The following is a 13,442-nucleotide window of genomic DNA, read 5'->3' as shown; positions in this document are numbered from 1 at the left end:
ACTGAAAATGTATGGACCCTTAGATGAATTTTAACTGTAGCTTCTTTTGACTGAGATCAGTTGTTAAACAATGTGTGGATAAGTGCTGTTTGATGCAAGCAAGATGTCGATTTATTAGCGATTCTTTTACATTTATATAAGTTTCTACCTTCTACATGTTACACACTGATTGGTTAAATCTTAAGTGTGAACTACACCAATTGGTTATCTTCTAAGACACATCATTTAAACAATAGGTACTGATTAGTCTATTTTATCTTAGCAACAATCTCTATTCTAAGATTAGGAGGTTTTTTTCCTACTTGACTTTCATGAATAACAAAGTTCCCTTGTCCTGCTGTATGTCCCTCTTTGTCCATCCAGTTGTCATCTCAAGAGCCTGCTGTTAACTTGTTCCTTTGTTCCCAGGGCTTATGCCCTACAAGTTCTAACAGGTCTCCCTTCATCAGGCTAACAGTGCTTGGGCTCTTGTCCTTGAGGCCTTGCCAACAGTGCATTACCTGTGTCACGCCTGCATCAGGTAGTGGTAGTTCCATTCATAAGAACTATCAGATCTCATACAAACTGAAAGACGTACCTGAACTTTTCTGAGGATGCTCTGGTTTGAAGAATGGTCACCTAACTGGTGCTTGTTCTGTTTGTTTTAACTAATTTGTTTAAACTAAATTTAACTTTAATTTTTCTTCAGCTGATGTGGCTTCTGCTGATCAGAAGACAGATTATGTCGACAGTCTGAGGCATCTAGCTGATTCTAGAAGGCCTTTAGCTGATCCTAGAATTAAATGTGGCTGGGATTCATGGATTTCATTCAGTGAGATCCTTACAGAGCCTAGCCTTAGATTGTTAAGGGTAATTTTCTTCCTTGGAAAACTTTAAAGACAGTGGTTTTTTGGCTGCCCCCTTTAGCTTTCTTGTAACTTAGTTACAGAGGTGTTTGAAACAATTTCTTGAGAGTTTCATGAAAATAAGGTGCGGGGTTACAACCACTGGAGGGTCCCATTTGAAGAAGCAGCAACAGGAACTCACCTATGTTGGACATAAAGAATGTACATGGGTGTTGTGGTTTAACCCCAGCTGGCAACTACCATATAGCTGCTGGCTTACTCCATGCCCCTGCCCCCAGCAGGATGCAGAGGAGAATCAGGAAAAAGGTAAAACTTGGGGACTGAGATAAGAACAATTTAATAATTGAAACAAAATAAATGATAATAATATGGAAAAGGAGGGAGAAGGGGAAGAGGAATAAAATCCAAAGAGAAGGGAAAAAACAAGTGATGTGCAATGCAATTGCTCGCCGCCGGCTGACTGGTGCCCAGCCGGGTCCCGAACAGGGATCAGCTGGCCCTGGACAGTACCCCCCAATTTATATACTGAGCACGATGTCCTATGGTATACAATATCTCTTTGGCTGGTTTGGGTCAGCTGCCCTGGCTCTGCTCTGTCCCGGCTTCTTGTGCCCCGGCTCGCTGGCAGAGCACGGGAAACTGAAAAGTCCTTGAGTTGCTGCTAAGCAGTGCTTACCCTAACTGAAGCATCAGTGTGTTATCAACATTATTCTAACATTAAATTCAAAACACTGAAGACAAAATAACTATACCAGCTGAAACCAGGACAATGGGATATTATTTTCAGATCACCAGTCCATAAGAAATCATGGAAGTTCTCTTGCTTCTAGAGTTACCAGTTAACTTTTCTGTGGTGGTTCAGAAATATGCTATCTAAGATTGTCTGATTTTTCTTAAGTGACTCCAGAGCAGTAGGTAGGTGTAGGTTCTATGTGTCAAGGAAGTCTTTCTTCTCTACTGTCTTAAGGTGTAGCACTATTTCTACTACAAAGCTTTTTAGTGGTTTTGCCTACTAGGTATGTTTATCAGTTGTGGCATTGCCCTGAGAAACCTATATTGCCCATTTTTTACTGAGTTCCTAAACCAATATTAAGCAGGAACATTGTCCTTCTCCATGTGTGCAGGAGGTTTGTTGGTTTGAGGGTTTGGTTTTTTTTGGTTACTGTTAGGATTTTTTTTAGGCAGGGCATGGGGGTGTGCAGGTTAGTGTTTGTCTATACATTGTTTGTGGGTTTTGGTTATTTTGGGGTGGGCGGGAGGTCTGCAGTTTGTCATGTTTTTTTAGCTAACAGCTGCCTGATGAAATAGTGAGAGAAAGGATTTGACTTGCTACAGTGGAATGGAAAACAGATTGAATGCAGCAAAGAAAGTGTTTGTTTCTCGGCTATGTAAGAGAAAAACAAAAGGGTTTCATATCCTTCTTTTGCCTTCTCCAGGCTTAAAGCTAAATTGCATCTATGCTATATGATGGATAAGTATTGCTAAACAGTTGTTAGAAAGACTTTCATCATATGTCATTTCAGGGTTTTTGAAACCAAACTTTTAAAGTGAGAGAGTTCTCTGCATTGTGCCTTACCTGCTTTGGTTTTGTTTGTTTTGTTTTAACTTACAAGCTTTAGCATGAAGAATATCTTATGTGCTTTATGTGCTTTGTAGGACTGGCTGCTTTTAAAATTGTTGGCATGTTAGCTAGCTATGATGTGTACACAAAGTGGACAACCTTTTTTCTTCAAAGTAGGTCTGGCAAAATAGTGCGTGTATCAGATTTAATGGTCTTTCATAGACTAACATGTAAAATACCCAAGTATTCAGTTTTAAAACTGAGCAAATAGCAGGAGGAAATTTTGGGGGTTTAATTGACTTTTTTTTTCTGTTAGTGTTCTTTCCTTCTCGTCCCTTTGATTCACTGCTACCTTGTGTGACTGTTTTCCATTGTTAAGAAGCCCATTGTTACTGCATCACATTGTCTGCTGGCACTTGGTTTTGGATGATTACCAAAGCTTAAGTAAAAACCTGTTGTATTTAGAGACATATAAATAACTTATTTCTCTGTAAATTCTACCTTAGGAATGTAAGTACAGTGCTGCTATAGAAGGGCAAGCATATAATTTTCTTCTAAAGGATGGAGAGATCTTTGCCTAAAGTATGAAAAGGACCACTGACTATTATTCTCTCCAAGTGTTGGAACAGAATTCTTTGAAGATAACTGTAAAACTGATTATAGCACTATGTTCTTATCTTGGAAAACAAATCTTTTCATTCTCCCCATAGCCTATGGAAATGCATCTTACAAATAGCAGTTTTGGTGCTAATGAAATAAAATATATTTCTGAAAATTGTTAAATTTTAATATTTGGGTTTTCTTTGCAGGTCACTGATGAGCTGTTGGAGAAGATAGCATCAAGAAGCCAGAATATTACTGAAATCAATATTTCTGACTGTCGCAATGTGTCTGATAGAGGAGTATGCATATTAGCAATTAAATGTCCTGGACTCCTAAGGTATACGGCCTACAGATGTAAACAGCTTTCTGACACCTCTATTATTGCAGTTGCCTCTCAGTGTCCTCTCCTTCAGAAAGTGCATGTAGGCAATCAAGACAGACTCACTGATGAAGGCCTAAAGCAGGTAACCATCCATTCCACAAATTTCTTTTGTGAAATCAGTATCTATCAATTTCTTACTAAGTGCAAAAAGGGACATGGAAGAAGGTACCCTCTTCTAGTACTTAATTAAAATCAGATCACCTCTTCTACTTTAAAAATTGGTTTATGGACATACTTTCTTGGTGCAGTAAAGGCTGTTCTCTAGAGGCTGCACTATTTTACTATTTTTTTTTTAATATTGAGGGATTAAATGATCTCTTTATGATGGACTATCTATTTTGACATCCTGCTTTGCCTCTGGCTGATGGAGTGTTCCTGAGCTTAGTTGCTATTTGGAACCAGTGTTTAAGTAACTTTTTTTTTTTTTTTTTTTTTTTTGCGTCATGAAAGACAAAGATGACTGAGATCTTTTCAGGCGTGCATGAAGGTTTTATCAACTGTCTCCCTTGTGTTAAAGGAGCATTTAGGGTGAAGTAGTTATGTTAAATTAAATATGCTGTCAACAGTCTCGTGTACAGGCATTGTTAGATACTTACATACTTGCCCAGTAAATAACTTAGTTCTAATGTGCTGCTTTTGGCTCCGTTTTTTTGATTGTAGTTAGCAACTTCATTTTGCCATGTATGTAATTATGATCTTTCTTGTTTGTGTATAGTGCTTAAAAAAACCTGTAAAGAAAGATAATTTTTAAGGGGTGGTGGTGAAGCAGGAAAAACACAGTTCTCCAGTTCAGTCAAATCCTAGTGTTTTTTTTCCCCCTTTATTCTTAAGTACTTGCTTTGATTTCATTAATTGCAGCTGGGTTCAAAATGCAGAGAATTGAAAGACATTCATTTTGGGCAATGTTACAAGATCTCAGATGAAGGAATGATGATTATAGCTAAAGGCTGTCTGAAGTTGCAAAGAATATACATGCAAGAAAACAAATTAGTAAGTACATGGTATGATTTTTTTTTTTCCCACAGCATTTTCATTAAAGTTTTTTCTTGTGTTTTTTATCTGTTTAAAACTTTCTTCTGAATAGCCATTTTTTGGCAGTGAATTGCTTAAAAATGTTCTCTCGCTGTGAAAACGTTGATTTTGCAGAGGTAGCTCAGAGGAGGACTCGAAGTACAAGTTAAGCTAATGCTGTTCCAGATACATATTAACTTTTGGTTTCAACGTGATGTTCCAGGTGTAATTGTTTGGGATGTGCCTGATTTGTGTAGGAAAATGCTTAGTCCATAAAGAATGTTTCTTTTGTTGATACCAGTACACTTTTCTCCAGTAAAAAGTGCAAACATAGGCAAATGAAAAGATTTTTGGAGGTTAGTTTCTTGATTACAAATAATGCACTCTGATAATCCTCTTGAAAGATGTCACTTTCTCATCTAGATGCAGTAGATTAGCGTGCCTGTGCTATTAGAAGGCAGTTGTTGAGGAGTAATAAAACTGTCTTGTGCCCCAATTATAAGCAGTCTCTGAAATGATGGATTCTAATGTCAAAAGCCAGTATGTACTAAATGGTATAGTAAAGCAATGGTGCTTTTTAATTTTGGTTTGTTTTTTTCTTGCAAGGAAGTTGAAAAAGCTGCTTGCAGTTGAATTCTTAACTATCAGCTAATGTCAGGTTGTAACCTTCAGTTTGAAAAAGCTGAACTGGAACAAATTAATTGTTTTTATAAGAAAACAGCATACCTTGTATTCAGAGTCATTTGCTATTTGTCTTAAATACAAACAGATAGTAATGCCTAGGATGGTTCATTTGAGAACAGTTTCTATTTGGGGGGGGACGACACACACCCAAACACCATTTATTGGTTTCGACCAGAATTACAGGAAACTGAGAATAGGAGGTAACGGCCAAAACTGAGATCTCAGAATAGTTCAAATGCAGAAGCAGAAGAAAGTGTCCCCCCTCCTCCCATATCAAAACAAAATCTTGAGTACTGTCAAAACTAATCCTTGTAACATTTATCATTAATACATGACAATCTTTTAATTAAAAAAAGAAAAAAAAAAAAGGAAAGAGAAATGAAAATTCTGAGAAGCCTGGAAGGAAGGCATTCTCCTGCAAAAATTAAAAGTATTATTTATCTGTGAATCTAAGAGGAAAAACTTGTGCATATTCAAACGTTGCATAATCATACATTAAAGATTGCTTGATTGTATATAAACATTATTGTATGTAAAAAGACCTACGTAAGTGCATGATCATTGAAAAATATGTGGTTAGGGTGTTAATTTGACCTTCCTTATAGATACATCTCACACTTCTTGCCACTGAAGTTTGTATTCTCTTTGTAGTCTGAAATGTCACCAAAGAAGTTGATGTTACAATTGTTAGCACTTAAAAGCCTGTGGTTTTATTATCTGTAATGAAATCTAAGTTCTCAGTTGAAACAGGACATAGGAAGTATCTTCTTGTTCTTAAGGCATTCAGGAAGGATTATCTTCACTTGCACTTTATTTGGTTGCCTTCATTATTGGAAGCGGAACATGAATTTTTCATTGGAAATAAGACAAAAATATGTACTCTCAAATGAATAGGAAACTTAATTATTTTGTCACTTCTGAAAATCTGTTAGGTGACATCAAAACTAACTCTGTAATTTTTCATGAGTGTGTTTGGGTTTTTTTAAATGTCCAAATTTATTTGTCTAATTTTACTTAATGCCACTGCCCAATCTTAATTTTTCAGGCAAAAATAAACTTGCATCAAACTTAAGTCCAAATTCAGCTTTTTAAGTCTTGATCTAGAAATGTAAACATTAAATAAGTTGTAAAGCTGTTATGAACTCCAGGGTGTTGAATCTTTAGAATAAAATAACACTTGAATAATTCCATTGGATGACAAAGCTGCAGAAACTGATGTGCTTTCCCCTTGCTCGGGCAAGAGATTTTCAAATCTTACTGGAAGTGTAACTTCATGTGATGAACCAAGACAACTTGTAAGAAATTCTCACTTAGTTGTAAAATAAAAATTTTCACCTTCCCAAAGAAGAAAAGATAGGGTTTGTTTAATGCTGCAGAGTTAGCTTAAAAGGGAGTAATGGTTGGTGGCAAATGGTAGTCCAGTGTTGGGTTTGTCAAGTGGGTTACTTTTGTTTTTAAGACTGCCTTAAATAAAATAAAACCACTGTTAATATTTGCTGTGGCACATCTTGCTTCCTACTCTTTTGGTGAAGAAGATGGTTTGGGGAAGTGTGTGTTTGCTTTCAATATAAGTTAGTATTCATTCTCTGCAATCAAAATATTCTGTGGCAAGAGAGGTGTACTTGACACATGGGGGCTTGGTTTTCTGTATTTGAAGTTCATTGATTGTCAGCCTGCTATAGGAGGAGGAAGACCCCTTCCCTCTCTCGCCACCCCCATGTTTTTAAACAACTTTTGTACCTTCTGTGTAAATACTGTAAATCAAGTCTGTGTGTTTTGTATTTTCTTGTGTCTTCTGTTTTTGGAGGTGCTCAAAATCCTGTGACTCTTACAGGCAATTCCCATTAATTTCAAAATGCGTAGTCTGTTATAGATGCTACCTGATGGCTAGGTTTTCATGTAGGCTTGTCTCAGACTAACGGATTTTATACTTCAAAAATACATCTCTACAGAGACAACCAGCAGCTAAATAATGCCTTTGTGTTACTTTACAGTGAAATGTAGATCAGGCAACACAGTTCAGTTGCTTCATCTGTTGCTAAGTAACTCCATTATCAGACTGCTGAACAGAAATGGAGAAGGGAGAATTTATGTTCTGATTGTTTAATATGCTAGGAATTTCACAGTAAAAATAGACTCTCTCCTTTCTGTCAAATGCTGATTATGTCATGGTAACACATGAAAGCTGTAAATATAACTGGGTGCAAAAGACATGCAAGGAAAAAGTTAACGTTGCAAGGCTAATTTAACAACACAAGGTGGTGGTTGTTTGCGTAACTGTTTGATTTGTATTTCTTCGAAATACGTTTATTATTCCTCTGTCATTTGAATGGAAGAGTAATTATACACAAAGCCTTTTACCGGAAGCGTACTGGCCTAATTGGGAACTTAATTAAAAAAAATAGTTGCAGGACTTAGAGAGTATGTCAGTATGTTGAATTGTCTTTCTTTACCTGTTCCCAAGCAGACTGATGCGATCATTCTCACAGGAATCCCGTGTAAATGGAGGAACAGACTATAACTGTGTCAGACAGTACTAGGAAGTTTCCCAGCTTCTTGACTGAGTTTAGTTGGACTTCTTAACTTCACGGTCATGGCTGGAATTGAATGCTATGAGTGTAACTTTAAATTTTGCCTCATGCGAGTGATTAATATGAATGAAGCTGGTGGAAGATGTCTTGGTTAATTTCATTGTTACCTTGCTAGTGAGCACTTTTTTGACCTTCCACCCCAGACAGACAGGACGTAGCTTCAACTGCAGAATCAGAGAACTGGTTCACACAACCAGCAGCGCTCTCACTGAGACATGGAGTGGGGCTATACTTAAACCTGAATTAGAAGAATGGAACCCTAAAAGGTTTTAAAAGTTTTGTGACATTTTCTTTGAGATACAGAATGAGTTTGCGACTACAGTGCCCTCAAGGGGAAGGATTGCCCCCAGAAGCAATTTTGTATGAGCAGTGTGTAAACTGTCTACTTGCGCGTTGTGAATAGAGTAGACCTATACTTTGGGAGCTCATTTTAGAGCTAGGACAAACCTCCTCCACTTAACTGTTGATTTTGCCCACTTAATTTCTTCTTCATCGCCTTTCCTTAACCGAGTGATGTAATGGATAAAATTATAATACTATGGTTGCTGAAACTTAGCAGACAGGAGCCATAGATTCGTACCTCCCTACTCCACCCAGTGTCTTTTTTCATGATACATTAGATACGGATGCAGAGGAGGAGGTTCTGGAGATGGAGTTTTAGATAGTATAACAGGACGACAACATTCCTACGTCTATACTTTCTTCCCTTCCTCTCTTCTTGCTTTCTGAGGCTTGTTTTGGGTAGAAGGAAAATAATACTGCAACCGAGGTACTACAGTTGGAATGCTGGCAGCATTTCTTCCTTTCCCATAAAGCGACCTTGTGAAGTAGATGACTTAAAAGACAAATCATTTGTTCGATGGTTCCCAGGTATGTTCATGAAGATTATTATGGTCTAACTTGACAATGTTTCTAGTTCCTTATCTGTCTTTAGACATTGCCCAGGAGCAGTGTCTACTCTGAGTGGAAGCTGTTTAAAGGTAACAAAATTTTGACCCAATTGGCAATGTGTTTGATAACTTATTTTCATGTTTGAAGTGAGAGAACACTTCTATAATAAATATTTTACAGGTAATTATTTACTGGTGTTTTTAAAGATGGGTATTCTGTTAGTGTTCTGCCCACCTTTGCTGTTTGTAGCAGATAATACAGAGTAGAAATTAGTGTTAGTTGTGATGCCACGTTTGATACAAGGTATAATTTTAAGATATGTGAATAATATACTTTTTACTTTAAGTAAAAAAGAATATTGACTAAAACAGAGAATTCAGTTTTAATTCTGTGACATAAATACTTAACACATCCTATTAAATAATTGACTGGAATCAACCTATCATAAAAATCTATAGGACAAAATACTGTTCATGTTTTCTGAATAGTCACAGCATAGTGTGATCTCATTTATTTATCCTTATTTTGACCTTGGGAACCAGTTCTCTTCTTTGTACATGTCAGCTACAAAACACTTAGTTTAGCAGTGTGCCCTGTGTTATGACACAAGGCAGACATGGAGAGGAGGGACTGCTTTGCTTTGAGTTTAGTCCATGCAAAATGTTTGAGAAGGAAAGTCAGTATTATGAGGCATATAAACTGCCCATCATCTGAATATGTGAACTGCTGAAGTTTACACGTAGAAATAACTTCTTCATGGGTAATAAGTATATAAAAGAGACTTCTGGGGGAAAATATTTCTAAACACTGTGATTTCCTTGCCCCACTCCCAACATACTCTATATACTATTTCAATTTTTACATATAATTACTTAAAACTGTTCTACTTGGAGAAATTTCAGAACAGTCATTTTCCCATGCCTCTTTGGAATATTTTCCCAAAATACTTTCTGACTGGCTTATTTCATTGTTTTGAGGTTTTGAAAAGAACTGTAGTTGTTCCAGACTTTTCCCCTTCAATTTTTTGATTATTTTTTTAAAAAACTTTTTTTTTTTTAATTAAAAGTTCATGGGTTGGAAGGGACCTTTAAAGGCACTCCAGGAGAGTGTTGCTGGTTTTCTTTGTAGGCGCAGAGTGCACATATAGGACTAGTTACTTGCTAAATGTATGCATACTTACTAAGGATGATTTCTCTACTGTATATCATAGCTTTGGACAATTACGCTTCATCTTCTGTCAAGTATTAAATTAGAGCTTTCTAAACCAAAAACTCCATACAGATGGCATTGTTGGCAGTGTTCACTAGCAATGATGAAGTTCCTCTTGTATTTTAGTTTCTCAGACACGTTACATATGCACCAACACCTACTAATGTACTGTAAAAATAATACTCAGTGCGGTTTTAAAGCACAGAACAACTACACTGAAAACTAAACTTCCGTAAAAGCATGCTTCCAGAAGAACTGTTGGAGATAACTTTCCGATGTGGCTTTTAATACTGAACAGGTAAGTCTTTCGATAAGCCCTTCTGAAACATTCATTTTGGTTTTTATGGCAAAATAAACTGGTTCAGTCATTTCTTCAGAAATCTGGTGTATCCGTATTTCTCAGAGTTTGGTTATTTTTTTTTTGCTTTTTTTTTTTTTTTTTTGGTTAGAACTATTGCATTTTGATTTGGGTGGTTTCTGTAATACTGTTCTTAAGTTAAAACGTTCATGCTGAGTTTTATGTTAATAGAAGGAAAAAAAGAAAAGTGAAGTTTACGTGCTTGAATGTAAATATGTATTTGCCGTAAAGGCAAGACTTCTGTTCTCTGTATAAATGTTTCTGTAAATAATCTGGCAATAAATGCAATACTTGGTCGTCACCCGTAGGTGGCGGTATTGACTTTGTAGTGGTAACAGGTTTTAGAGTCCTTGCTATAGCGACTTACCAGTACACAGCAGGTAACTTCTGAGTATTGTGGTGGTTCCACAGATACTGTCGTCTTTTCGCTTCAGCCGCCAGGATCGCTGTCTAAGTAGTTCTTAATTGTCTTCAAACTGAGTATAACAAAGGCTACTCAACTATGTAGGGTTTGACTCTTGGAGTGTAGTTACGTGTATTCTTATTGAAGCATTTGAAGAGGTTTGCTTTGTGTAGTTTGTAAAATGTTAGCAAAGGGAAAGGAGAAAACTGATAGAATTTTGAGACGTTGCAGGGTATTTTGTGTTCTTTTAAAACAGAATGTGTTCAAAGAACTTAACAATGGAAATCTGTATATCTTGGAACAGGTTGCCCAGAGAGTGTTAGACACTCTTCACCCCTGGAAACATTCAAGGTCAGGCTGGACAGGGCTCTGAGCAACCTGACCTACCTGGAGATGCCCCTGCCTATTGCAGGGGTCTGGACTAGATGGCCTTTAAAGGTCCTTTCCAACCCACATCATTCTATGATCTGTACCAGATACACTAAATATAAACTGAATGAGTTGAAATTAACCACTACTAGCGATTCTGAGTGAAACCTTGGACAAAACCAACTGCTGTTCCTTGAACTGCTTTTTATCCATTCCTAGATAAGACCACCTTCTGAAATGATAATGGAATTTTGAATTTTGGCTTCTTGAACGTGAAGAATGCATCTTCTGAGGATGCATATTTAGGAGTGCAACACAGGAAACTGCTTTTTGAAGCAAATTATTTTGTGTGCACACTTGTCTAATAGTGCAGATTTTCTTATTTACCACATTCATTTTGTGTTTTAAGAGTGTAAAACACAAGTATGTCAAGTGTCTCTTCAGTTATACATCAAAGCTATGTGTCAAAGAGGCAAACTATTTCTGGTTAAGCCCTTGATGGCAGATAAATCAAGAGCCTCCTAAAGAAATAGTTTTCTGTTTAATACTTAACACCACACTTTGGGTTTTAAATGCAGTACCCTGAGTTATACTGACAGTAGTTTTCTGTGTTTTATTGTTCAAAAGATACCTTCTTTCTGCAGGAGGAGATTTCAAGATCTCACTCAAGAGTTGCGTGGTGTGGGTGGTTTTTTTTTTCTTGTTTTTTAACCATTGCTAATGCTTTCATCTTTTTGTAGGATTTCTGTCCCCCCATCCTTCCCACTCCAAATAAATATTTGTTTTAAATGGAGATACTTTGTGTTTAAGCCTGTGAAAGAAAATTTCATTGTAACATGAATTCAGTGTTTGTGAAACTCTTTAGACTGACAGCATTGGAAACTGAAGTCCTATTTTTGTCCACTAAACAGGTACAGCGTGAGCAGCAGCAGCAGTGCCAGCTTCACCCCACTGCCCCACCAAAGTGCTGCAAACTCTACCCTAGAGAGAGCTCTAGCAAGGGTTAAGAGGCTCGTTCAGTCTCTATGCTCACTCAGTCATTACTGTGGCTGCCAACAGGAGTACCCATTTGTGATAGTGGATAGATATCCAGTTCACAAAAGCACCAGAAAGTGGACAGAAAGCACCAGTTTATTTAATAAAAACTACTGACCCTCTGACAAATGATTTAACTTCAGTTGGCACGGTCCTGGGCCACTGGTAGAAGTGGATGGCTCCATGTCCCATTGCCAATTACCCAAGTTCAGTCTCTTTAGAAATATTAGTGTAGTTTCTTTTCACTGTATAATACGCAGAAACAAAACGTATGTACAGACTGTAATTTTCTTGTAAATCTACTTGTATATCACTTTCAAATGCTTGACTGTACATGTAAATACTCTGGCTTAATAATAAGGTCGGCTGTATGGTTTCCTTGCTCAGTGCTTTTTTTTCTTTGTAAACACGTACTGCATTTATTGAGCTTTTTAACCAACTATTTGATGTTGTGAGTTGACTTGTCATGTACAATGTGAATGCATATATATACATTCCAAAAGCAACTAAGAACTGTAGTTGTAATCTGTATTGTTGCATTAATTATGGGTTTTGATTCTTGTTAGGTTACATGTTGTAGATTGGCTCTGCCTACCAAAAAACTGAGTTTAAAAAATTAAAATTTTAATATTGATATGAAGTGAAGTATTGCACCACTTAGGCTATAATTCTTAAGACTGAAATATTTTGGCACTTTTAATGATTATTTTATGTACAAAAACGTAATACATACACTGTAAATTAACATAATGACAAAGAACTGAGAGGTGGAATAAACAGGAGTCAAAGTGGCTGATGTAGAACTTTTTTCTACTTTTTGCTCAACATTTTAAGATGGTTATTCGTTTGATACTTGCAGATGATATATTTTGCATACAAATTTAAAAAAGGTTAAATATATATATTTTTACATTGATGTCTGCTAATGCCTGCACACTAATGACTGGCATGTTAGTAAACTTGTACATCAAACTGACAAAGTACTTTAATGAGTAAGATTCTCAGTATTGAAGGTGCAGGTACTTAAAATGTAAATACATGAATGTAATGTGAAAAACCTAAAAGCAACCTACAGCAAATTGCAGCAAGGTGGGAGTTTTAAGTACAAGTCAATTTTTATGCTTTCTGTAGAGTTACTGAAAAAGCTGTTGTATATTGTGATTGAAATACATACCGAAGACAATAGCAGTACAGAAACAAATAGTATTTATAGGGTATTTCTGTATTTCTAGAGCATGCAATATTTAGTTTTTATGAAGTGCTATATCAAACTGCAAATAGAGAGTTAAAATGTAATTAGTAGTCAACTCAGAAGATGCCCATACAATTTCTTTACTGTTGTAGTATTTTGTCTAATTTGGCCTGTTACCATTTTATGTAAAAAGAATGAATGTAAGTAAAAGCAAATTAATATAACATAGCTATAGCACATTGCTTTCAAAAGAGGCTTTTACTGAAGATATAAACCCTCTGTAATAATATGTTGCTGCTATACAGAAA

General features: G+C 36.4%; 1 protein-coding gene across 9 annotated transcripts in view; it reads left to right on the top strand.

Moving 5' to 3' along the window:
* FBXL17 (F-box and leucine rich repeat protein 17) overlaps positions 1–13,442 on the top strand; it is a 277,159-nt gene that overhangs the window by 8,764 nt on the left and 254,953 nt on the right. For 8 of the 9 annotated variants that reach the window (XR_013924857.1, XM_080371966.1, XM_080371971.1 and 5 more), the window contains exons 3-4: positions 3,216–3,473; positions 4,250–4,381. Coding sequence is in view for 8 of the 9 variants with exons in the window: in XM_080371966.1 (XP_080228092.1) it covers positions 3,216–3,473; positions 4,250–4,381 (390 nt within the window). In the remaining variant the exon portion in view is untranslated. The remainder of the gene's footprint in view (positions 1–3,215; positions 3,474–4,249; positions 4,382–13,442) is intronic. The other variant, XM_080371967.1, reaches the window with a different exon arrangement.

Source organism: Falco punctatus (assembly GCF_963210335.1).
Source record: "Falco punctatus genome assembly, chromosome: Z".
NCBI lineage: Eukaryota > Metazoa > Chordata > Aves > Falconiformes > Falconidae > Falco > Falco punctatus.
Note: the sequence above shows the minus strand (reverse complement) of the source record. Positions and strands in the feature narration are given on the sequence as shown.